Source organism: Diabrotica virgifera, chromosome 2 (assembly GCF_917563875.1).
Source record: "Diabrotica virgifera virgifera chromosome 2, PGI_DIABVI_V3a".
NCBI lineage: Eukaryota > Metazoa > Arthropoda > Insecta > Coleoptera > Chrysomelidae > Diabrotica > Diabrotica virgifera.
The window spans coordinates 169,401,390-169,426,590 of NC_065444.1; the positions used below are offsets into that span (position 1 = coordinate 169,401,390).

Below are 25,201 nucleotides of genomic sequence, written 5' to 3' on the forward strand. Positions count from 1 at the left end.
GGTGCTATCATTAAGGGTGCCAAGTTCAGGGCGGTCCACAGTGGTCGAAAATTCAAATTTAGGAGGACTTGTTGAATTCGGTATGATATTTTTTTAAGGCAATTTATTAAGAACAAGTCACGGCCACAAATTGTTAAGATAACATCACGAAAATAGTTAATATTAATCTCGTTCAATTATACAGGGTGTTTCATAATTATGTTATATTTAGCCAGCCGCAATAAGGGTAATGCATAAGTTACAATAAAAAGGAACTTTTTTCTTTATTTTTCTTAGGAATTTGTTTTCAATAATCAATTAAAATAAATCACAGAATTCTAACAAAAATAAATAAAATACAATTATTAAAAAACCCAAAGTAATAGCGAATTATAAACAAATTTAAAATAGTTGCATATCTAGAGTCCAAAAAAAAATAATAAAATTATTAATAAAAATTTACATTACTCAAAAACGTCATTGTCACTTTCGGGGCTACTAGAGCATGAAGTATCCGAATCTTCTTCTTCTACTGACATTGAAGGTGTTTGAGGGCTAATTTCTGGTGCACGAAGTAAGCCCAAAACTTCTTTAGATAGATGATTTACTTTTCTTTTCGGCAATGGTCTTAAATGCGAAATAACCATATCTGAAGATAATAATAACGCATGAAGAAGGTCTTCTATATTTTCTTTTCTTCCGATCTTGCGTGTGTTATGTTGTCGATAATAACGGGACTCCTTATGTCTTGCTTCTAAAGCTTCTTCGCTTAACTGACCAATCGGAAGTAAAAGAGTATCAATTACGTCAGTTCCATGTATTAATATTTTATGGACACTAGCTGGCATCTTATACCATTCGTATAATTTCACAAAATGTTCGGCAGTTTTCAGAGTATATTCTCTAAAATTTTCGCTATTTAATTGATAACCACATGATATGGCTTGTAAAATGGTTGCAAATCTCCTAATTAAAGTTTCGTCTACATTTGTAATTTGAGCGGATTTCTCAGGGTCTTTGAAGAATTTTCTGGCAGTGTTACCATCATTGGTATTACCACTACCTTGATTAATTGTATCTATGAGAAGTCCAGTTTCTTGCCGAAATTTTGATATTATTTCTTTCTTTTTTGCTTCACAAATGGCTTTATTTTGGACACCTCTAACCTGCCATGTTTTTATATCTAGTCGGTAAGCAATATGCAAAATGCATTCAAAGAATCTAATATGTGCATGCAGCGTCGACAGACCATACTGAAAAGTAGAGAAATTGCAAGGTTTTTTTAAAACTGCCCTTAAATTGTTCATATCTTTTGGTTTAGTTTTGCAAATATAGCAGCTCTGTGTGGAAGGATTTTCTGCTAGAGCATTGGCCACTTTTCCATCCAACATAGTTTTTAATAACGTATGCTGGACAGTAACAATTTCTTCTCGGACATTTACAATTGTTGGTAAGAGCGAAGCTATTTGTTCCTCGACATAATTATTTTCTCGCATTATTATATCATGTGTTTCTTTTATGAATTCGAATTTAATAGGTACACAAAATCGAGTAGATGATGAACGTGGATTAAGCCATACAATCTCTTCTGACTCAAACTGTTGTGTTGTTAACTTAAGTGGCACTATCGATGTTAACAGCAAGTCTGAATCTACTAAATCACAACTTTCCTGAAATTTCTGTTTGTACATAGAATGATTTGAACTTCCATCAAACCCCCATTTATAAGTCATGTGAAAAACTGTAATACCTTTTTCACTTATAACTTGAGAAAATACTACTTCCTGGACAACAGCTAAACGACGAACAATGTGATCAAGGAGACATTGTAACTTACTCTCCCCCTTAGTCTCTGTTACATTTATGCCTTCCGGGTAACACTCTTTCTTTGCTTTTAGTACATCATCGTAAGAAGGATATGTCACAATTATTATTCTTTGCACTTTTTTTCAATTTTAAATACTGTGATTTGGTCAATTTAGCATCAACTATGAGAGCAAGGGTTTCTTCAGCTGTATATTTTTTCACCGGACTTTTTGATCCGCGCACATTTTTTAACCTTCTTAGCGACCGAGGACTGGAAAATGTAGCTTTTTTTATAACATAAGCCAAATTTCTTTTGCCTGATTTTATAAAACTGGTCCTTGATGCAAAATTAAGCTCTTCTACGCTATGGTTTAACACCAATTTTTTTGTACGTCTCCTTTTGGATCTAGTGCTTAGTGTATCAAACCCTTTCATAGGCCTTAATTTTCTTTTAGTTGTACAAACAAATTCACTTGGATGTGGTTCAACAGTATTATGTATTGAATGATTCAGCCAGTCCTCATTCTGCTTCAAAAAATTTTTCTTATTTTTCCCACTAGCTTTCCAACGAACCAGGAGATTATTAGAAAACCATGAAATTTTGTTTAAAATGACTTCTTCAGGAATGTCTGGTATTCTATGATTTACATAGTCAAGCATTTTTTTCCTTGAAGCAACTGTAGTTGCCCGAGATAACAAAGAATTATCTAAAAGAAGTTCGAATAAACTCAACCTCGTCACGTCTCGGTGAACACCTGAAAACAAAAAAATTATTAAACAACTTCCGATGCACTCCGACCCTACACATTTTGTGTATAAAAAGATAAATGATGAATCTACAATATAATTAAAAATTAGAATAAAACTAAATAAACGTTTTTTTCTTTTGACTATCAAATTTCAACAATTAAAAAGATAACTATTGTTTTTCTCTGCTTCTAATAAATCCAATTTTACTATGAATAAAAAACTTTTATATACGATCATTACAAATAATACTAACCTGAAGAACCAGCAGACATGATAAAATAAAAACAAAAATTAAAAACACTCTTTAACACTTTTAACAACTTGAGAACACAACGTTCGCAAACAACGATAAAGCGTAACTGAACAAAACTTGTATTTGCAGTCCCGTTGCGACTGACCTTGAGAAGGTTTCTAGGAAGTAGATAAATTATTCGGAACCGACTAAGATACGCATTTTACTTTTCAATTATAATCATTAATGTATGTTTCTCAGAAGTTGGGTTTTTGTTAGATGTCCTCCTAAATTTGAATTTTCGACCACTGTGCGGTCTCTTGTTACCACTTTTTGGAATGGTTATAATGGTTACTTACCTATTACAGTGTGCTTGCAATTAAACATGGATGAGTGTCGTTGACGATTTTTTTTGAAATTGTTGACACTATGATTATTCAACTTAAAAATAGGTTTTCTAATGTAAAGCATCTCGAGTGTTTGGCAATATATTATGATTTTGACAATTTTAAAAATAACACAAAAAAAATTCCCAGATGTCTTTCATCAGTTTGTAAAGCTATATGGACAAAAATTTGACAGAGTAAAGTTATTAACAGAATTGACAGTTCTTTTTAATAATCCAGATTATATCGATAACTTGATAATGCATTTCAGGAAGATCTTAAATTGGCAAACCTATTTTTAACAGTTTTGGCTACAAGTGCATCTGTTGACAGCAGTTTTTCAGCAATGAAGCGGATTAAAATGTGCCAAAGAAATACCCAAATTGCAAGATTGAATGTTCTCATTTTCTTTAATTTCCATTGAGAAACGCTTTTTAAATGGATTAGTGACAAAATCCTCTTTATACAATTCTGTTATTAACATTTTTGCAAATAAACAAAAACTTATATTTGGGAGGTTCAAAATAATTTTTTTAAATAAGATTTTTTACATCTGGTTTTGGTAACACTTTAGAAAAAGTCACGCATCGCCACTGTAAAGCGGCAGTAGCAGTTCAGTTATCGCAGCGGCTTTTAGCGGTGGGGATATATCTAATGATGCGATGGGTTTTACTGCTGCCTAGGGATTCACTACCCATAATATGTCCAATTGAAACAGTCAGAGTTTAAAGATAGCGCCAAATAAAAGAAATTTGTAGAAGGTGTAACTACTTATTTCTGCGGTGCTAAGGCAAAACCTGATATGTCAAAAAAACGTGATTTTGCAGCAAATGAGTTTAAAAGTTCTCGGTGTTGTTGTAATAGTGGACATATCGGAAACTAATTTTATCATATATTGGTTACATGGAAGTGTTTAGCCATGTTGGGTTTTGTCATCATATTCTTCATCGCTCAATGTACATATTGGCATTAAAAACGAAAAATCGATAATTCGATCGGGTTTTGCCTTAGTACTACAGATTTATTACTATTGAAGAAAACAATATTGAAAAAAACACTGCTTTTTGGACATAAGAGTGACGTAATTTGAATTTACATAGAAGTAGCGCTATTTAGTTCACACGGCCGGCAAACCTATACCACTGCCAAGTACAAAAGGAACATTGTTTTGAACATTACCTTCATTATTTTTATACTAAAAATGCCTAAAGCTATACTAAAATTACAATAAAGATGCACTAGAAATAAACAAACCAAGACATGTTGAATGTTATGAGGAGTACTCCCGAATCATGATTTACAATGTAAATCATGATTTGTTAATAGCTTAACAGTGTCTAGTCGGACAAACTTTGATGCATGGGAACACTGGAACAGGGAAAGTTTTAATTGTGGAACAGTATAAAAATTTGGAACGTCACATTACGAAAACGTCCCATGTATTTTGTCAGACAGAATATCCAATTGATTTGTTACCCTTTCATTAATCATTGAAAAATCAGACTGCTATTACTAACCAACATGATTCCTGTCATTTGACATGTTCTTCGTGTTCCACTCATTAAAATGCCCATTGGTCATAATCACCAGATTTGTGCATGAGAGTTTAATGAAATGGTAACAAATCAATTGAAAGTTCTGTCCGACATAATACATGGAACATTTTCGTAGTCTGATATACCAAATTTTTAACCTATTCCACAATTAAAACTTCCCCTGTACCAGTGTTCCCATACATCAGAGTTTGTCCGACTCGACACCATTAAGCTATTAACAAATGTTTAGCTTGCTATTAATCAACTTTTTTTGGTACGTGGGATCCAGGTCTAATTCATTGTGTCTTGGTTCTATCTCCAGGTAGTACAATCCACCATCCTATAGGGCATGGGGCACCTGTATGGCTGGAAGCGTTGAGATTAAAAAAATATGATTAAATATTAACGAGAACTCAAAGAAAACTCCTCCTGAAGGTAGTTGCATACCGGACTACATCGACGATAGCCCTACAGGTAATTACGGGTAGGGTCCTAGTGATGTAAGAAGAGAATATTCTCAAGAGAATATTCTCGAGAACGAGAATATTCTCGAGAACGAGAATATTCTCGAGAATATTCTCGGCCAGAAAATTCTCAGCGAAAATATTCTCGGGCAGAAAATTATTTTCGAGAATTTTCTATATTGTTTTTGCCAATTCACCTTGTATCCAATTTTTTGCATCCTAATAGTTATTTATGATATAAGTGTTAAAAGTACACGTTTAAGGCCTGCATGTGAAAGTTTGCAGAATGAGTGATAGCGAGTTCTGCAATTCACATGAGTGCCTTAAAAATGTACTTTTTACCACGCATATCATACAATATTTTTTCTACAAACTAATTACAGGACAATATCTACAAAAACTTTTACTTGAACTTGACTGACATTCCATTTTTATATTTTTTTGACATTACATCAAAATTGCCTATACTGTCAATACGAACTGCAGTGCCTTAAAAATTTTAAAGCACTAGTGCCTTAAAGTAGCATTTTTACCGCTCGTATGGAGTGCTAAAAATTGCATTTTTAACACGGTACATTATTCATGAAGCAAACATTATTCATGAAAGGTAAACATTATTCATGAAGCTCAAACACCTACTTGCCGCTCCGCTCATGAAATGCTTTTTCGCTTTCACACGATTTTAGATCAAATCCCCGAAAATCAAGTAACCGGGGCTGAGGAATCTTATGAACCACTAGCTAGGGTGTTTAGTGTAAGTATTTATTGTTTTGGTGCTATATTAACGTGCAAATATTTAGAATGGATCGAAGTAAAGCATAATTTACTAACAAACCTAAAACGCTCACTATACTACTCGCGCAAAGTCGATCGAAGTTCAGCGAGTACGAGAGTGTAGACGTAGACAGGTTGTTCATGTGACTTTGCTGCGTCTCGGCCTACTTGCATTCTGTGGCGGTTTTTGAGAGCAAGTCAAAGGAACCGAACTTCGCGAGAGTGTTGTGCTCGCTTTAAAAGGAATATATAAAATTACTGTAAAATTAAAAGTGTACAAGGTAAAACAAGTACTTTTGCAAATTTTGTATAGTCAATACTTGAAAAATGCAACAAGAATGACAAAAAAATGTGTTAAATGTCCAGTAGGAGCGAGACAATTATTTGAAAAGGATCAACAGAAACATTCATCAACTGCTTTTCAGCCAACACAGTTGTTAGGTTCGTCCAATGACGGTAAGCATTGTAATCCAGTGCATTGACTGAAAGAAGTTTCAGTACTTATGGTTTTATCCACTCCTCTAAAAGAAACCGGCTTACTGGTGAACGGGCTGATAAGGTAACTTTTATTGCTCACAATTTAAAATTGTTAGACGTATACCAATCCATGACTCAGCTGGCGACTAGTGAAAAATAAAATCCCACAACTTCTCATTAGTACATTGAAATGCAGAATGTAGATGACTAGGATGAGCTAATGATAGAAATAGATTCTGAATCTGAGGCCTCATCTTTTTCAGATTAGCTCACCACATCCAGTATTTGCTGTTAAGAAAATTTCATTTTTTTTTTCTGTTATTTTTGTATTTTCTTTTATATAAAGAACACTGTTGTTTCGTCTCATAATTTTGTATATAATTTAATGATTTTTAATACCCCATTTCATCTTTAACAACATCCATAAGCGCGTCATAAGGTTCATTCTCAGAAAATTCTCCATATCGAGAATATTCTCGAGAATATTCTCGGGAATATTCTCCGATTTTTCATTCTCGAGAATTTTCCAACACTATACGCTCCCCATTCACCTCCTAGCAAAAGAATTTAAGATCCTATCTCATATACGAAAATTATAACGGCCACCTAAAGGAGGCCGCGCACTGAATCGACTCGGACCGGTCGGCTCAGCTAAGAGCAATCGGCAGATTTTGCTATACATGGAAATAAATGAGCCACCGCGTACCGCTTAAGAACGTTCGACTCGGAACGGCCAAATCGTCTCGGCTTCGGCGGAGAATTATAGCAGAGGCGAAAACCGCCGAACGTTCCGATGCCGTTATGTATTCTAGCAGAGGCTGGGAGTTTGCTGTGATTGTTAGTATTGTCACAGTATATAGAGGTTCCACAGTAAAACCACTCCTCTCTCGGCGCTTTGATCTCAAGAAGTAATACCGGCAGTACGCAATTGGTAATTCAGCGGTGGTAGATGCGGGTTTTCCCTCTTAAAATCCGTACGTTTTTATGCGACTAGCAATGCGAGAGTGGTGCAAAAGCGACTAAGAACATTGCGCGGTCGCCATGCGCGACTACAGATTTTACTTCCAATTTTTCGGAGAGTGCTTCTACTGTCCCTCTTTATACTGTGGTAGTGTTATATGCGTTCAAAGGTACACGTCTGATTTTTAATAAACGCACTATGTGCGTTATTAATAATATAATTAATTGTTAACGACGAAGTTTTCTTGTGGGGAGACGGGCATTAACAACTAAAAAACAATGTTTCAAAATGAAATACGTCCAAAATACTTATCAAGAACTGATAGAATAAACTTCGAACTTGAATTTAAGTACTTCGTAATTTCAAAAATGATATTTTTACTTATGGTTTTGAGCCTTAAAATAGTCATCTTTCGTTATTTTTTCAATTTTAAATAATTGTTTATAACTCGAAAACGATCAACTTTAGATAAAAATTACAAAAGATCTTTTTTCTTTAGAATGATTAAAACAATCTGAAACAATATCTGCCCGGGTCGAATTTTTTTTTTAATTTATAAAAAATGTCATTTTTTAATTATTAATTAATTATAGTTAGATCAACATTAGATCGGACACCCCTTGTTTTTTGTAATAATTGTTAACATGCTAAATTAAATATCCAATAATTTTTATCCAATAAATAGCTAGGTGAATTTCGACCTTACATCGTTCAGACTAATTTATTTTAGATGAAAATTGGTATAATTTAGAGTGACCGCTAGCCTTTCTTCAGGAGATATTGATTTTCGAAATTTGTATCCTGCTTTCTAAGGGGTTATAGCTCAACGAGTTCATAAAATCTAACATTAGACATTCGAAAATATTTTGAAAAATTTTTCGTCATCTTCGAGTAGGTCGGGAAACAATAAATGATAAAACTCTCCATAAGTTTCTCGCTTTAAATTAATGTTATGAATCCACTATCTTGGTTTTTGTATTTCATTGCACGCTAAGGCAATCATAACATCTTCAGAATCTGATGAACTAGAACTCATTTTTAAAATGGCTGAAGTCTATATCACACTGTTGCTGACACGAAACTGCCGATGCCGAGGAGACCGAGTCAGTGCGCGGGTACACTTTGCTTATCGTCACAGTATAAAGAGGGACAGTAGAACTAGAGATGCATCAAGTCAAACTAGTTTGATTTTATTCAACAAACTTGACTTGACTAGGAAACCAAACTTTTTTGTAAAAAAGTTTGACTTCACTTAATTTTAATACCTTTAGGTTTGACTTGAAATCAGACTTCTTCAGACAGTTTGAAGTTTGAATATCATATTGCGCAACGTGTTTATTTTCAATTCTAATTGAGAGCGTACCGACTTTTGTTTTGACTTATTTGGATAGGTCTGAATCTGCTACTCGGAAAATTAGTTTGTAGTTCATAATATTATTAAGAAGTATATGCTTGGCTGGTTTATTACGTTCGTTTTGAAGTGTGTACTTTGTGAAATAATATCTGAACCTGAATATTTTTCGGCTCAGTATAAGTAACAGATCAAATTGAGTCTGATTTTGATTTGAAGGTATTCCCAGTGCAAAAATCAAGAGAAAAAAATCTGCATACTTTGAATTATGTAAAAATAAAGAACAGCGTTATAAAATGACAAATAGTGAACTAATTCTTTAAGACATTGCAAAGTCGCAAAAAATTCATTAAACCTACTCTATCAAAAATATAATATTTTGTTGTTCCTGCATACATGTTTGTTAAAGGGGCCGTTCAAGTATTACGAAACGCAATTTTTGAAGCTCTTACAACCTCTTTATTTCATCTGTATCTTTTCATCTTTTGTTGTAAAGAAAGGTCCAGCTATTTATTGCAAACACGTGTTACTGTGCTTGATCTGGTTAATACAAATTTTAAGATTTTTTTCATTTGAATACTATTGTGCTATTGTAACATGAGCGGAGCGTGAGGGGGCAATATAATACAATCCAGGGGTTCTATGTAAAATATAAACGAAAGTTGAAAAGTTGGGAGATTGTGCTTCCGTAGTTTTTTTATTTAAGTTAAAAAACAATGTTACGTAACGCGCGGTTCGAACCCCCTCCCCTCCCCCCCGTATAACGCGCCGTAACGTTTTACATGGATCCCCTCTCCCCAACTTGCGTTGCGTAATACTTGAAAGCTTCCAAAGTAGATTAAATTACACTTGGTATGATAAAAAAACTATCCAACGAATTCTTTGTTTTAATCTAGTAACACTCACGTATAAAAAAGTTATATCGATAAAATGAAACTTGCCAGCAAGCAATTCTAAGCATACAGGAATCATTTTCAAAAAATTTACCCTATTTTGAGTATAATCGCTTCCTGTATCAAGATACTTTTATGTGGCACGCATTGTATTATTAATTTTCTTATCTTAATTGGCAACTAACATGTCAAGTGTATTCACCTGATACATACCTGATGATGTATATCATCAGGTATTCCGATATAACAACGACCTTCACCGACGTGTTTAAGGGAAAAATAGTTACTTGTGTATAAAGTAATCATTTACAGTATTCGTTACATTGATTGATTGATTACTATGATTACTTTTGTATTTGAGTACCAGTAATCATATCGAGAATCGTATTTCTCGGTAGGTAGGTATTTTGTATAGGTATTACGATATAACGACAACCTTCACCGATCTGTTTAAGAGATAAATCGTTACTTTTGTATAAAGTAATCATTTACAGATAAACATGATTTGATTACTATTATTACTTTTGTATTTGAGTATACCGGTAATCATATTGAGAATCGTATTTCTCAGTAGGTAGGTATTTTGTATAGGTATTCCGATATAACAACGACCTTCACTGATCTGTTTAAAGGATAAAAATGATTTGGTTACTACGATTACTTTTATATTTGAGTACCAGTAATGATATCGAGAATCGTATATCTCCGTATATCTCGAGCAAACCGTACTGGATCCAGCAGCGCGTATCTGCAAACGTATCAAATTCGAAATAAGTTACTTAATATCTTTATTAGTATCTTTATTCAAAGCCGTGAGTCGGCAACTTGTCATTCTATCGCGCTAAAAGTAGCTCAGTATGCTGGAAAGTTAAGTTTCTACAGCATAAAAGTTTACATCGATAAAGCGTTGATAGACATTGATTCTGCGATAAAATTCTCTGCTGGCGAGTGGTCAATAATCTGTGAGCTGATCGCCACTCTTTGGGCCCTGAGCCCAGATGTGTAAAAAATCCACAAGGAAAAAGTTTTCCTGTAGTTCGCTGTATACCATGTAATACAAAAAAAGGTAAAATCGTTTATAAAAGGTATATTTAAAATCCCTAAAAAGGGCTACATCACAATCACATAACTTGTTTTCAACTGGTTTACCAGTCATCATCAGTGCTTACGTGAGATGTACATGCTAACCACCAAGATCTAAATTACAAAAATATGTGGATCAAAGCCCTGTAAAAGTAGTCCGTCAAGGAAACATCGGTTTAAAATGCTACATAAAGCATGGATGTTTAAAATATTTTACTAATATGCCCTAGGTAACATCTGAGCTGTGGATTTTCTCTCTCTCGTTCCATCCCTCCTTGTGGAGTATTGGGCGCTTATGCGTTTCTTGGCCAAAAGTGTAAGATTGCTGTCTGGCCGGGACAGCGCATCTTCTTTTGTTTTTATTCTCTGGATAAATTGTGAACTAATTCCCTTCACTCTCTTCTATCTTTTGCTCTCTTTTTGACTTCGCCCCATCTTAGTCCAATTTTTTCGTGTTCTCTCGTTGTTGTTCTTTTCCAGCTGTTGTCTGGTCTGTCCCTCTTTCTTTTCCCCTCTGGTTGGTATTCAAGTGCTTGTCTTGCTTTGCTGCTTTGGTTTTTCCTCAAAGTGTGGCCGATCCATTTCCATTTTTTTTCCTTGACTGTAGTAGTTATGTTAGTTTGCTTTGTCCTTTTCCATAGTTCTGTATTAGTTATTTTGTTTGGCCAGTATATTTTCAGGATTTTCCTTAGAGATTTGTTTACAAATGTTTGTAGTTTTTTAGTTGTATTTTCGTTCTGTTTCCATTTTTCTGCTCCATAGAGCAGTATACTTTTAATGCAACTATTAAAGATTTTAATTTTTGCTGTTTCCGATATTTCGTTTGTTTGCCAAATTCTATTTAAAGCGTTGAATGCGTGTTGCGCCTTTGTTATTCTCGTCTGTATGTCCTTTTTACACCCCCCGCTCCTTTCCATGACAGATCCCAGATATGTGAACTTGTCTATCTCTTCTACTTCTTTACCGTTTATCATTATTTTATTATTTGGATGGGTATTATTTTTTAGAAGTTTAGTTTTTTCTGTGTTTATTTGAAGTCCGATCGTGTCGGAGTACTGTGCCAATTTGTCAATTTTTGCTTGCATATGATTTCGGTGTTCAGTTATCAGGCAGATGCCATCTGCAAATTCGAGATCTTCTAACTGTTTGAAAAGGTTCCACCTGATGCCTGTTCGATCGTCGATTACTTTTCTCATTACCCAATCTATCATAATAAGGAATAGGATAGGGGATAGTACACAACCCTCTTTGACTCCACTTTCTATGGATATTTCTTCTGTTACTTCACCTGAATGTTCTAGTTTGGCTTTGTATCCTTCGTAGAAGAGTTTAATAAAGTTTATGATTTTTAGTGGTATCCCATATAATCTAAGGATTTTCCACATCTGTGCCCTATTGACACGGTCAAAGGCCTTTTCGAAATCGATAAAACTCACATCTATATCTTTGTTCCATTCATTTGTTTGTTCCAAGATAATTCTAAGGGTGCAAATGTGATCAATAGTGGAATGGTTGGAACGGAAGCCCGCTTGGTTGTTTCTCAGTTTTTTATCTAGTTCCGGCTTCAATCTTCCCAATATGATTTTGGTCAGCACTTCGGATGTGGCACTTAGTAGTGTTATTGCACGTCAATTGTTGCATTTGCTCAGGTCTCTTTTTTTGGGTATTTTTATAATTAATCCCTCTTTCCACTCCTTTGGCAATTCTTCGTCCGTCCATATTTTATTCAAAAGTGTATGTAGCATCTCTACTGACTGCTCGCTGTCTGCTTTTATTATGTCAATGGGTATATTGTCGATTCCTGCGGCTTTGCCATTTTTTAGTAGTTTTAGGGTGTTTCCAATTTCATCCCTTGTAATTTCTCCAATATTCACTTCTAGCTCTGGTGATTCTATTTCATCTTCTATGATTTGAGTTATTTCATGCTTAGCATATATCTCTTCGAAGTATTCCTTCCATCTTTGTATTATTTCTTTCTGATTTTTTATTCTATTTCCTTGTTTATCCTTTACTTCTCGTATATTTCGTTGTGCTTTTCCTGTTAAGTTTCGTATGATTGTATATTGTTTTCGTAAGTCGTTTTCTTTCGCTGCTTCTTCTGATATATTTAGCATCTCATTTTATATAGTTTCTTTTATCTTTTCTGGCTTGTTTTTTTACTTCGGCGTTTTTTGCCTTGTATTTCCTTTTAAGTGCCCTCTCTCCTTCCGATCCTTCCTTTTGTAGAATTTCTTCTTTGATTTTTTTCCTTTCTTCTATCAGTAGTAGAGTATCTTTGGTAATCCAAAGTTCCAACGTTCAAATCGAAGAAGCTATCAAACTGGAGGAAAAACATGTTTGGTCAAACTACAGAACAAGTTTGAAAAAGAAAAGATCATGCAAAATAAAGCTAAACTAAAACACATAAAAGACTATAAAGTGTATATAAATAATGACATAACAAAAGAAGAACTACAAACACAGAAAAAAATAAGACAAGTCGCAAATGAAGAAATTAATAAGGGTAAAAGTGTTACAATAAAATATAATAAATTAATAATAGATGGAAAAACACACAAATGGAATCAATACAGCAACCAGCTAGAAGAAGACCAGGGAAATCCAAAAAACTAACAGAAGATGAAAATACACAAACAAAAGCACAAATCACGACAGACAAGGCACAGAAAGAGGAATTGAGCAAGGATGAAAATAGAAATAGAGCAAAAACGAAAGATAAACATGAAATAGACATAAGAGAGAACATATTTATAGATGCATGGAATGTAAGAACCCTACACGAAACCGGAAAATTGGAGCAGGTAAGCCAAGAGATTGATAAGTACAAATTAGACATTGTCGGACTAAGCGAAACAAGATGTAGTGGATCAACCCGAGTAGGTGACCAAGAGCTAATGATATATTCTGGGAACACGGATGTAAATGACAAACACGAAAAGGGAGTGGCAATACTGCTAGCCCAAAAGGGGAGAAAGGCTCTAGTAGAGTGGGAACCAGTGTCAGAAAGGATTATTTGGGCGAGACTGAAGGCAAGATATTATAACATAATAGTAATAAATGTATAATATGCTCCCACAAATAAAAACGACGAAAATGAGAAGGAAGAATTTTACGAGCAACTACAAACAACGTTTAATAGGATTAATAATAAATATAGAAGAGATATAAAAAATAGTAATCGGAGACTTTAATGCAAAAATAGGAAATGATAATAAAGCACATCAACATGTGATGGGAAAGGAGGAAATCGGCGAGAGAAACGACAATGGAAATCGTTTAATCGAATTTTGTGAGCAAAATGAACTTTTAATAGGCGGAAGTATCTTTAAACATAAGCGGATACATAAGAAAACATGGAAATCACCAGGAGGGAGATACAGTGATGAGCGTGCTAATAACGGCAAAATAACGCAAAAGATGGAAAACGTATGAAGTGGTAAGATAAAAAGAAAAAAAACTATGTAGTAGAGGTGCGAAATTTAGCGATAACAACCTATCAAATTACATTATATCTATTGTTTCCCACCTTTAGACGTATCGGACAAGTTTGACAACTGCCACTGTGACAGTTTTAGTTAGCATACTCCTCTGATGCGTCTAAAGGTAGGAAACAATAGAGTGTAAGTTTATAGGTTTTTATGGCTAAATTTACCATCTCTACTAGATTCATTTCTTGTTATCTCACAACTTAATATGTTTTCCCTCTTTTGCGCTATGTTGCCGGTTGCAAAACTATAGGGATGCATTTATCAGAGGGTTGACTGCCGGTTTGAAAGCTTGCTTAAAAAAGGGCCTCGATATGTTCTGCGATTACACGCAGGATGGGAAGGTTGCTTAATTGGGGGAGCAAAACATATTTTCGTAGCCAAAAAGAATGAAGGAGATTATCACGACGAAATGGACGGAGAATATTTTGAAGAGTGGTTCGAAAATTCCTTAATTCCAAACCTCCCAAAAAAATGGTCCTAAGAACGTTGGTGATGGATAACGCATCATATCATTCCTGCAAATTTGATTTTCCTCGAACACCTTGGAATAACTTCCAAATCAGTGAGTGGTTAAGAAAAAAGAATATACAGGTTGTCACCGAAAATAGTGCGTTCCTTAAAGGTATAGGTAGAAGGTACCATGTAGAGCAAAAAAGTCTTATAACATTTTTTTCTAAATTCAACCGTTTGGCCAAAAAACCAAAATACATTTTCGTGTGCAAATTGAAATCTGACATCTATGTATATATGTATATCTATGTATACAAAAATCTAAACATAGACAATCACAATTCAAAAATAGTTGCAGCATTAGCCTTTAGTATTTACATTAAACCCTGTCTTCATCCTAAACAAACAAACAAATTCCTGTTTTGTGATTTTCAAAAATGGGGTGGCATAATTATTTTGTAGGTGTAACTGTCTGACATACATTTTTATGGTGTCAATAACCTAGATCACTAACAGTTCTTGTACATTGATGCCAAATTTTTAAATTTTATGAAAATAAAAGTTCGCTTATATGGCGAACAATGTAATTTTTGTTGGAAACGGTTAGCTTTAGAAAAAAATGTTATAGGACTTTTTTGCTTTACATTGTGTATTATATCCATACCTTAAAGGAACGCACTATTTTCGGGGACACCCTGTATACTGTAGATAGCCTTTTTGCTTCGCTACCTACATTTAGAGCGTTGAAATTTTTTCTATTTCAAGCTTTACTGCAAAGGACTTCTTGATGGATGTATCTCCAATAGGGATACTTCTTGCAGTGACCGTTGAAAGATGAGATTACGTGTGTTGAGCGAATATGCTCCAGAGAAACAAAACACTTGTGATTTGCAACAGCATTTTCAATCCAGCTGGATATTTGCAAGATTCAAATTTGCTAGAATCAAAATAAAAACACGATTTTAATGTTTTTTTTTGTCTGTGTTCTAAATTTATAAACAACAGATACATGAATTATTTAGTTTTTTGGAAGTGAGACCTTAAAAAACATAGGCCTAATAGGGTATAACTAGACCCAAACCCAGACATCCAAAGTGAAAGTTATCCTCCAACACCAAATTGTTCTATATGGTCCACATAATGTTCAGAAAAAAATCACACCATTTTGAGCGTTGGGTTTGGGGGGAAGAGAGGGGAGAAATCAGTATATTCGTAGTTTGTTACGTTTTTCGTCAATATTTCCAAAACTATGCAGTTTAGCATGAACAACCTTCTATACAAAAATATTCTACATAAAATTTGAAATAAAAAAGGCCCTATGCATAATCCTTCTAAAATGAACGGTTCCAAAGTTACGGAGATAGTATATTATAATTGGTCCAAAAAAGGGCCTAACCCAGACATCCAAAGTAAAAGTTTTCCTCCAACACAAAATTGTTCTATATGGTCCACATAATGTTCAGTAAAAAGTTACACCATTTTGAGCGTCCGGTTTGGGTGGGGAGATGGAGGAGAAGTCGGTAAATTAGTAGTTGTTTTACGTTATTCGTCAATATTTCTAATGCTAAATGCTATTTCTATGCTTTAGCGTAAATTATGTTCTATACTTAAATTTTCTACATAAAATTTAAAACAAAAAAACTCCAATACATAATTGTTATAAAATCAACGGTTCCAGAGTTACGCAGGTTGAAAAGTTGAGGTTTTCGATACTTTTTATATTTTTTTGGGCAATTTATAATATTATTACTGATGAAAGAAATTTTTTTGTAAATAAAATTTGCTATTTCAGTGGCCGATGGTATGTTAGTAATAAGCCCTTGAAGAAACGTCAACCTCAACACCCAAAATCATCATTAATTGTCCAAATTAATAATATAAAAAGTATCGAAAACCTCCACTTTTCACCCTCCGTAACTCTGGAACCGTTGATTTTATAACAATTATGTATAAGACCTTTTTTGTTTTAAATTTTATGTAGAACATTTTTGTATAAAACACTGTTTACGCTAAAGCATAGTTTTAGAACTATTGACGAAAAACGTAAAAAAACTACTAATTTAGAGACTTCTCTCCCATCTCCCCCCCCCCAAACCCGACGCTCAAAATGGTGTGACTTTTTTCTGAACATTATGTGGACCATATAGAACAATTTGGTGTTGGAGGATAACTTTCACTTTGGATGTCTGGGTTATGCCATTATTTGCAATTTTATCATACTATAACCTACTTCGCACAGAACTGGACATATAGCCAGTTGCTGAGAAAGCCCTTTCGGCCGCTATGCTGGTCGGTTTTAAGGTCATCAAATAGTCATAAACCATGGACAAATTTCGCCTTTCACTCCCTCGGTCTCGTAAACAGCCATTTTCCTTTTCCAAAATCGTTTCGTAATCTTTTTAAGAACCAGTTTTTTGTTGTTATAAAAGTTTTCTCTTTCTTGTTTCAATTCAATCTCAGGTTCTTGTTCCAAAATAAAATTCACGGGCTCCGGATTAGTTAGCTTATTTTCTTCCATTATGCCCTCTTGCACTGGTTCCATAATCACTTGTTTATTTATACAACTCAACAAATTTTTCATCTCTTGTCGCATTGCATTCTTTTTCGGCATGGGGAAATAACCAGGATTATTTAGTCCTTCGTCATACGTTTTTGGATTTTGTAAGTACACTAATGTACCTGTAATTTCAGAGAGTCCTGCCTATTTAGTTTGTCTTTTAGATTTTTTGAGATACATGTTATGAAAAAAAAAAGAGTAAAATCCTTTATAAAAGGTATATTTAAAATCCCTAAAAAACCTATAAATTCACTTGCTGTCATACGTTCACCATGTGAACAAGTTAAATAGTCTGGGCAGATTATCGGAGATTAGCCCATTTTTGGGAAAAGTTATTTACCAGCAATTTTATTGCTGGAATCGAATCTTATGATTGTATACAGGGTGTCCAGAAACTCTACCGACAAACGAAGACAGGAGATTCCTCAGGTAATTTTAAGACAATTTAACCCAATTCACCTAGTCCGAAAATGCTTCCTAAGGGAGCTAGAGCTCTTTGAAGATGGCGTCATGTAATTAGTTTTTCTTGAATACCTCCAGAACGCTTCCATTTAGAAAAACGAAAATTTGTATACGTATTTACTTTCCAGAAATGAATCGATTCCATCCATTCCGAATTTCTAGTACTGGTCATAGGCGTCCGTTTTGGGTAGAGCAACGGTTATTTTATCGCATAACTTTTTTGTCTTCAACTTTTAAGCATTTTTGATACTGGATTATTAAATTGTGAGGTATTCTAGTACTAAAAGGTACTCTTACTTTAAGTCGGTAGGACACACCGTTTTCTAGAAAAATCGATTTGAAAGTTTTTAATTTTGGAAATTTGAAAAAAAAAATTGAAAAAAATTAAAAAGAAAACGATGAGTTTTATCAGCTTAAAGCAAGAGTAACTTTTAGTACTCGAATATCTCATAATTGAATAATCTTAGTGTCAAAAATACTAAAAAATTAAAGACAATAAAGTTATGCTATAAAGTAACTGTTGACCTACCCAAAACGGGCGCCTATGACCGGTAACAGAAATTCACCATTAATGAAATCGATTAATCTCTTGAATATAAATAAATGTACCAGTTTTCATCTTTCTAAATATTTTTTTTTGAGTCTTCTTTTTTGAAATTCAAAAAACGAAAAATTTTCAAATCGATTTTTCTAGAAAATGGTGTATCCTGTCGACTTAAAGTAAGAGTACCTTTTAGTACTAGAATACCTCACAATTTAATAATTCAGAGTCAAAAATGCTTAAAAATTAAAGACAAAAAAGTTAGGCGATAAAATAACCGTTGCCCTACCCAAAACGGACGCCTATGACCGGTACTAGAAATTCACAATGGATGGAATCGATTCATTTCTGAAAATTAAATATGCATACCAATTTTCGTTTTTCTAAATAGAAGCGTTCTGGAGGTATTTAAGAAAAACTAATTACATGACGCCATCTTCAAAGAGCTCTAGCTCCCTTAGGAAGCATTTTCGGACTAGGTGAATTGGGTTAAATTGTCTTAAAATTATCTGAGGAATCTCCTGTCTTCGTTTGTCGGTAGAGTTTCTGGGCACCCTGTATATTAGTTATATAGTTATGCAAAGTCCGCAGATAGTGTGCTACTTTTTTTATAAACAAAATGGCGCCCGAAAATCGTGTTTTTTTTTTTAATTTGTGCTCTATAACTCCAAAAATATTTTAACTTTACACCAAAAACACCCAAATAAAAATTCACCGTAATTAAATTCTGCATAGAGACGTGTTTTACCCGATTTACTTCGACGAAAAGTTTCCCCGGAAAATGCGGGTTTTTCCAACAAAATCTTTAATTTTCAACTAAAATTTTAGATAAGTAATTGTTTATCAATAATTAAATAACTTGGTAATATACAAGCTCTTTTCGTATAGATTATAATTCCAGAAACCGATGGAAATTGAATGAACAGTTTAACAACAATTGAATTGTTAATTAAAAATTTACGGTCGCTACAATAACCACAATAATTATGACACATCAGAATAACTATGATTTTTGTATAAAAAGACACAGTATGCTTCTTTTCATGAGCATTTTTCAGTGCGTCACAAATGATAGAAAAAAAGGTAAGTCCGTGATAATATACATTTTAGTGACATGACATTTTAGTTAAATCTGACAGTTGTCTCATTTTATTTGCAATTTGGCATAAAATCAAATCAATTGTGTTTATTGCATTTATAAAATGATATTTTCTTTGATTTGTACAGTCTTATAAATTGTTCAGATTATATTCGTAGATATATTATATAATTCGCAAATGATTTTATTTTCAATTAAGGCGCCATCTATTGACAACTAGAATAAATGTTATAAATATCACCGACGAAATGTAATCACCGACGTGCGTTTTTTTCTGTCACATACAATTTAATGCGTTAGAAAGAAATCGAAAAACTGTGACGCACTGAAAGATCCTCATGAGAAAAAGCATACCTATCTAATGCACAGAATAGAAATTGGACTATTTAAGCGGCCTCAGGAATATTTAAAAATTATAAACAATTTTTTGGCTTATAAACAAATAGAATATCTCGGGATTAAATTAAATTAAAGCATTAACACGGTATTGGAAAAAAAGCAGCAGGACGCTTCTTTTAAAAGAAAAACTGTTTAATTGTGATGAGTGGTTCCTGAGATACAACGGGTCAAAGTTGACCGGCATTTTCGGCAAAGATATAAACAATAGGATCATAAATTTCGAACCATTACCTTTTTATTTTTGTCCTCTCTCTCCACGCCAATTTTCATTCCTTTAAAATACTCATAACATATTTTATTATAATAAAAACTATCGATATTACGAGTGAAAATTGCCAAAAATAGCAAAATTTCAATCAAAAATTAGGTTGGAGAAAATGTAATCTCAAAGTTCAAAATCGGTATACATTAAAAAAATGCATTTTCTCGGCTTCACATGAAGCAATTTTCTTCATTCTTTTTTTGTTCCCAAGTAGCTCGAGTAGAGCCATCTAACTAACGCATTATTAAATGTCAAAGTTGCTTTTGTTTTGTTATAATAAATTAATTTATTTATTATAACAAAATTTTTTAATTTGATTAAATAGAGATTGTTTAAATCACTATACAGTTTAACACTATGCATAATCTATTATAACAATACAAAAGCAACTTTGACATTTAATAATGCGTTAGTTAGATGGCTCTACTCGAATTACTTGGAAACAATAAAAGAATGAAGAAAATTTCTACATGGGAAACCGAGAAAATGCATATTTTTAACGTATACCGAATTTGAACTGTGAGATTACATTTTCTCCAACCTAATTTTTGATTGGAATTTTGCTATTTTTGGCAATTTTCACTCGTAATATCGATAGTTTTTATTGTAATAATATATGTCATGAGCATTTTAAAGATATGAAAATTGGTGTGGAGGAAGAGGACAAAAATAAAAAGGTGGTAGTTCGAAATTTCTATTGTTTATATCTTTGCCGTAAATGCCGGTCAACTTTGACAGGTTGTATCTCAGGAACCACTCTTCACAATTAAACGTTTTTTCTTTTAAAAGAAGCGTCGTGCCGCTTTTTTTTCCAATACCGTTTTCAAGATTTAATTTAATATTTCCCGAGATATTCTATTTGTTTATAAGCCAAAAAATTGTTTATAATTTTAAAATATTCCTGAGGCCGCTTAAATAGTCCAATTTCAATTCTGTAAAGTACATTAGATAGGTGCAGTGTCTTTTTATAAAAAAATCATAGTTATTCTTATGTATCATAATTATTGTGGTAATTATAGCGACCGTAAATTTTTAGTTAACAATTCAATTGTTGCTAAACTGTTCATTCAATTTCCATCAGCTTCTGGAATTATAATTTATACGAAAAGAGCTTTTATATTACCTACCAAGTTATTTAATTATTGATAAACAATTACATACCTAAAATTTTAGTTGAAAATTAAAGATTTTGCTGGAAAAACCCGCATTTTCCGGGAAAAATTTTCGTCGAAGTAAATCGGAAAAACACGTCTCTATACAAAATTTAATTGCGGTAAATTTTTATTTTGGTGTTTTTGGTGTAAAGTTAAAATCTTTGGAGTTATAGAGCAAAAATAGAAAAAAAAAACACGATTTTCGGGCGCCATTTTGTTTTAAAAAAATGCTGGACTTTGCACACCTACAGTATTTCTCATGATCATCTTTCAGTGCGTCACAGTTTTTCGATTTCTTTCTAACGCATTAAATTGTATGTGACAGAAAAAAAGGCACGTCGGTGATTACATTTCGTCGGTGACATTTTTATAATTTATAAGACTATACAAATCAAAGAAAATATCATTTTATAAATGCAAGAAACACTTTTGATTTGTTTTTATTCCAAATTGAAAATAAAATGTGACAACTGTCAGATTTAACTAAAATGTCATGTTGGAATAAATGTCATAAATGTGTATTATCACGGACTTACCCTTTTTCCTACCATTTGTTACGCACTGAAAAATGATCATGAGAAATACTGTATATAACTAATATATACAATCATAAGATTCAATTGTAAATAACTTTTCCTTGTATTTTGCTAATTAGTCCAGAGTAAAATCCACAGCTCAGATGTTACCTAGGGCATATTAAGGCCGCGTCCCACCATCAAATAATTTGATCAAACTGGTTTGAGCAAACTGAAAGTGACAGTTAGTGACGTCACATCCTGAGTGTTCATTGTGGATAATAATGAAAAATTTTAATTTTAAATAAAGTACAAACAAGTTAGACAACTCAATACAAAAAATTTGATCAAACTAGACTGATAGTGAGAGCACAGATTTTTAGAATTTCAAAAAAACTGCAATTGTGACGTCACCTTGACGTACTTCCGGAGTTTGCTCAAACTGTTTGATCAAATTATTTGATGGTGAGACGCGGCCTTTAGTAAAATATCAGCTCGACTCGCCCATCTCTAATTGAATTAGTGAGACGTGTTTATGAGTGCTCGTAACTTTTATCAAATTTTGTGATTATTACGGATATAATTAAAAAGCTTTTAAAGAGCCAAAGAAACCATAAAGTGACAAAGTGAAGTTGTACATAAAGTGAGCCAAGAAAACAAGCAGACTAATTTGTAAGTACAATTTCTTATATTTACATTTATTGAACAAAACAAAAATATCGCTGGCAAATTAAAGAACTATAAAAACCAGAAACTAATTAGTTTTGATAAGGTGACTTGATTTTGAGCCATCGAGGCGGGTTCGCCACTTTTTCGCAAACCGAACTGTTACAAAATAACGATTGGACTATTAATAGCCCAGTAAATGAACGGGAAATTCGGCGATACCGTGTAATTTTCAGGGGCAACTCCGAATTGCATGAAAATTTGGATTTAGGTTCTACTTACCCTCCACTTTAAAGTTGAAATTGTGCTGTTGGTTGCTTTTACTTGGGGGGTGACAGTCACCCCTTCTCGGGGGTGAAAAAACATACGTTCAAAACAGCTGGATTGAAAATGCTGTTGCAAATCACAAGTGTTTTGTTTCTCTGGAGCATATTCGCTCAACACACGTAATCTCATCTTTCAACGGTCACTGCAAGAAGTATCCCTATTGGAGATACATCCATCAAGAAGTCCTTTGCAGTAAAGCTTGAAATAGAAAAAATTTCAACGCTCTAAATGTAGGTAGCGAAGCAAAAAGGCTATCTACAGTATACAGGGTGTCCCCGAAAATAGTGCGTTCCTTTAAGGTATGGATATAATACACAATGTAAAGCAAAAAAGTCCTATAACATTTTTTTCTAAAGCTAACCGTTTCCAACAAAAATTACATTGTTCGCCATATAAGCGAACTTTTATTTTCATAAAATTTAAAAATTTGGCATCAATGTACAAGAACTGTTAGTGATCTAGGTTATTGACACCATAAAAATGTATGTCAGACAGTTACACCTACAAAATAATTATGCCACCCCATTTTTGAAAATCACAAAACAGGAATTTGTTTGTTTGTTTAGGATGAAGACAGGGTTTAATGTAAATACTAAAGGCTAATGCTGCAACTATTTTTGAATTGTGATTGTCTATGTTTAGATTTTTGTATACATAGATATACATATATACATAGATGTCAGATTTCAATTTGCACACGAAAATGTATTTTGGTTTTTTGGCCAAACGGTTGAATTTAGAAAAAAATGTTATAAGACTTTTTTGCTCTACATGGTACCTTCTACCTATACCTTTAAGGAACGCACTATTTTCGGTGACAACCTGTATATTCTTTTTTCTTAACCACTCACTGATTTGGAAGTTATTCCAAGGTGTTCGAGGAAAATCAAATTTGCAGGAATGATATGATGCGTTATCCATCACCAACGTTCTTAGGACCATTTTTTTGGGAGGTTTGGAATTAAGGAATTTTCGAACCACTCTTCAAAATATTCTCCGTCCATTTCGTCGTGATAATCTCCTTCATTCTTTTTGGCTACGAAAATATGTTTTGCTCCCCCAATTAAGCAACCTTCCCATCCTGCGTGTAATCGCAGAACATATCGAGGCCCTTTTTTAAGCAAGCTTTCAAACCGGCAGTCAACCCTCTGATAAATGCATCCCTATAGTTTTGCAACCGGCAACATAGTGCAAAAGAGGGAAAACATATTAAGTTGTGAGATAACAAGAAATGAATCTAGTAGAGATGGTAAATTTAGCCATAAAAACCTATAAACTTACACTCTATTGTTTCCTACCTTTAGACGTATCAGAGGAGTATGCTAACTAAAACTGTCACAGTGGCAGTTGTCAAACTTGTCCGATACGTCTAAAGGTGGGAAACAATAGATATAATGTAATTTGATAGGTTGTTATCGCTAAATTTCGCACCTCTACTACATAGTTTTTTTTCTTTTTATCTTACCACTTCATACGTTTTCCATCTTTTGCGTTATTTTGCCGTTATTAGCACGCTCATCACTGTATAATTAACAGAATGACCAACATTTACCCAAGATTCATTCGAATATATTATATTGCAATCTTGCATACAATGTTTTCGAATTTCCCTTAGGTGTTTCTTCCTCTCTTTTCACAAAGAAAACCTATATCTTTTAAAAGTCTGTATAATGTTGACATATAAAAATTGTCTAAGATTTCATTGTCAGCTATTAAGGAATATACCCTTTTTAGAGTCAGGGGAATATTTTTCAAAAAAATTTCCAAATGAATTATCCTTCTCAAACAACTTCTTATGCCTTCATCATACGTGAACTCGCGTGAGTTTGACGGGCTAACTCGTTTGGTTCTCTTTTTTGGAGATTTCACACTATTATTCCTCTGATTTTCGTCTTTGATGCGCTAAACAGTACGTCCACTAACACCAGTCGTTTATGATACACGAAGACAGCTGCAGACAATGATGGATTGTTTTATACGTCACTTGTCAATTAACCTTTTCACTGCAGCTAGTTATACAAGTAGTATGGTCTCTGGTACGGCTGTTTCATGCCTGTGCTGATTCACCCGGTTGTGACTGTTAATTTGTGGGTGTAGATTCTTCAAATGTATAAATTTTTAAATGTATTGTAAATTTTGATATAACATGCCTAACTTTCTTCTATGGGCAACATACAATACGCAAACAATACAGTCGGAAAAATGAAAGAATACCCATGAACGATCATATCAAGCACATATTTTGGATTTGCTGCCTTTTTCTATAAATAACAAACGAGAGAGATAGATTATTAAGTGTTGTCTACTAAGCAAAAACGTTATCCAAGACATACGCAGTTACATATTTATAATTGACAGAGTGAGACGACGATACAATTGTTCAACGTAGTTATATTAATTTAGTAGAAAATTTAAACTCACACTTGACTATTTCTGTACTTCTAATGTCATTCTTAGAAAAACATTCAACATCAGTAGAGATAATGATTGTATAAACTACTATTCGAGTAATCGTGCTGGTCAACTATAATCTGACAGATTCAATTTCTGTCACTTTGACAGTGAAACTGGGTTAGGTTCGGTAGAGTTT

At 33.5% G+C, this 25,201-nt stretch overlaps 2 protein-coding genes across 13 annotated transcripts in view; one reads left to right on the forward strand and one right to left on the reverse strand.

Annotated features, from left to right (window-relative positions):
- LOC114338711 (zinc finger protein 271-like) overlaps positions 1–25,201 on the forward strand; it is a 59,122-nt gene that overhangs the window by 5,747 nt on the left and 28,174 nt on the right. The window contains exon 2 of one of the 12 annotated variants that reach the window (XM_050642899.1): positions 5,011–5,150. The exons of the other annotated variants lie outside the window; for them this stretch is intronic. Within the exon in view, the coding sequence (XP_050498856.1) occupies positions 5,011–5,087 (77 nt within the window). The 3' untranslated portion in view covers positions 5,088–5,150. Of the gene's footprint in view, positions 1–5,010; positions 5,151–25,201 lie in introns of those variants that run through there. 12 annotated transcript variants of the gene reach the window in all.
- Positions 98–2,896, reverse strand: LOC126879708 (uncharacterized). Its single transcript, XM_050642901.1, has 2 exons — positions 2,789–2,896; positions 98–2,540 (listed from the first exon to the last, which is right to left on the reverse strand). The coding sequence occupies exon 2, from the start codon at positions 1,710–1,712 to the stop codon at positions 444–446; it is 1,269 nt and encodes a 422-aa protein (XP_050498858.1). The 5' UTR covers positions 1,713–2,540; positions 2,789–2,896; the 3' UTR covers positions 98–443.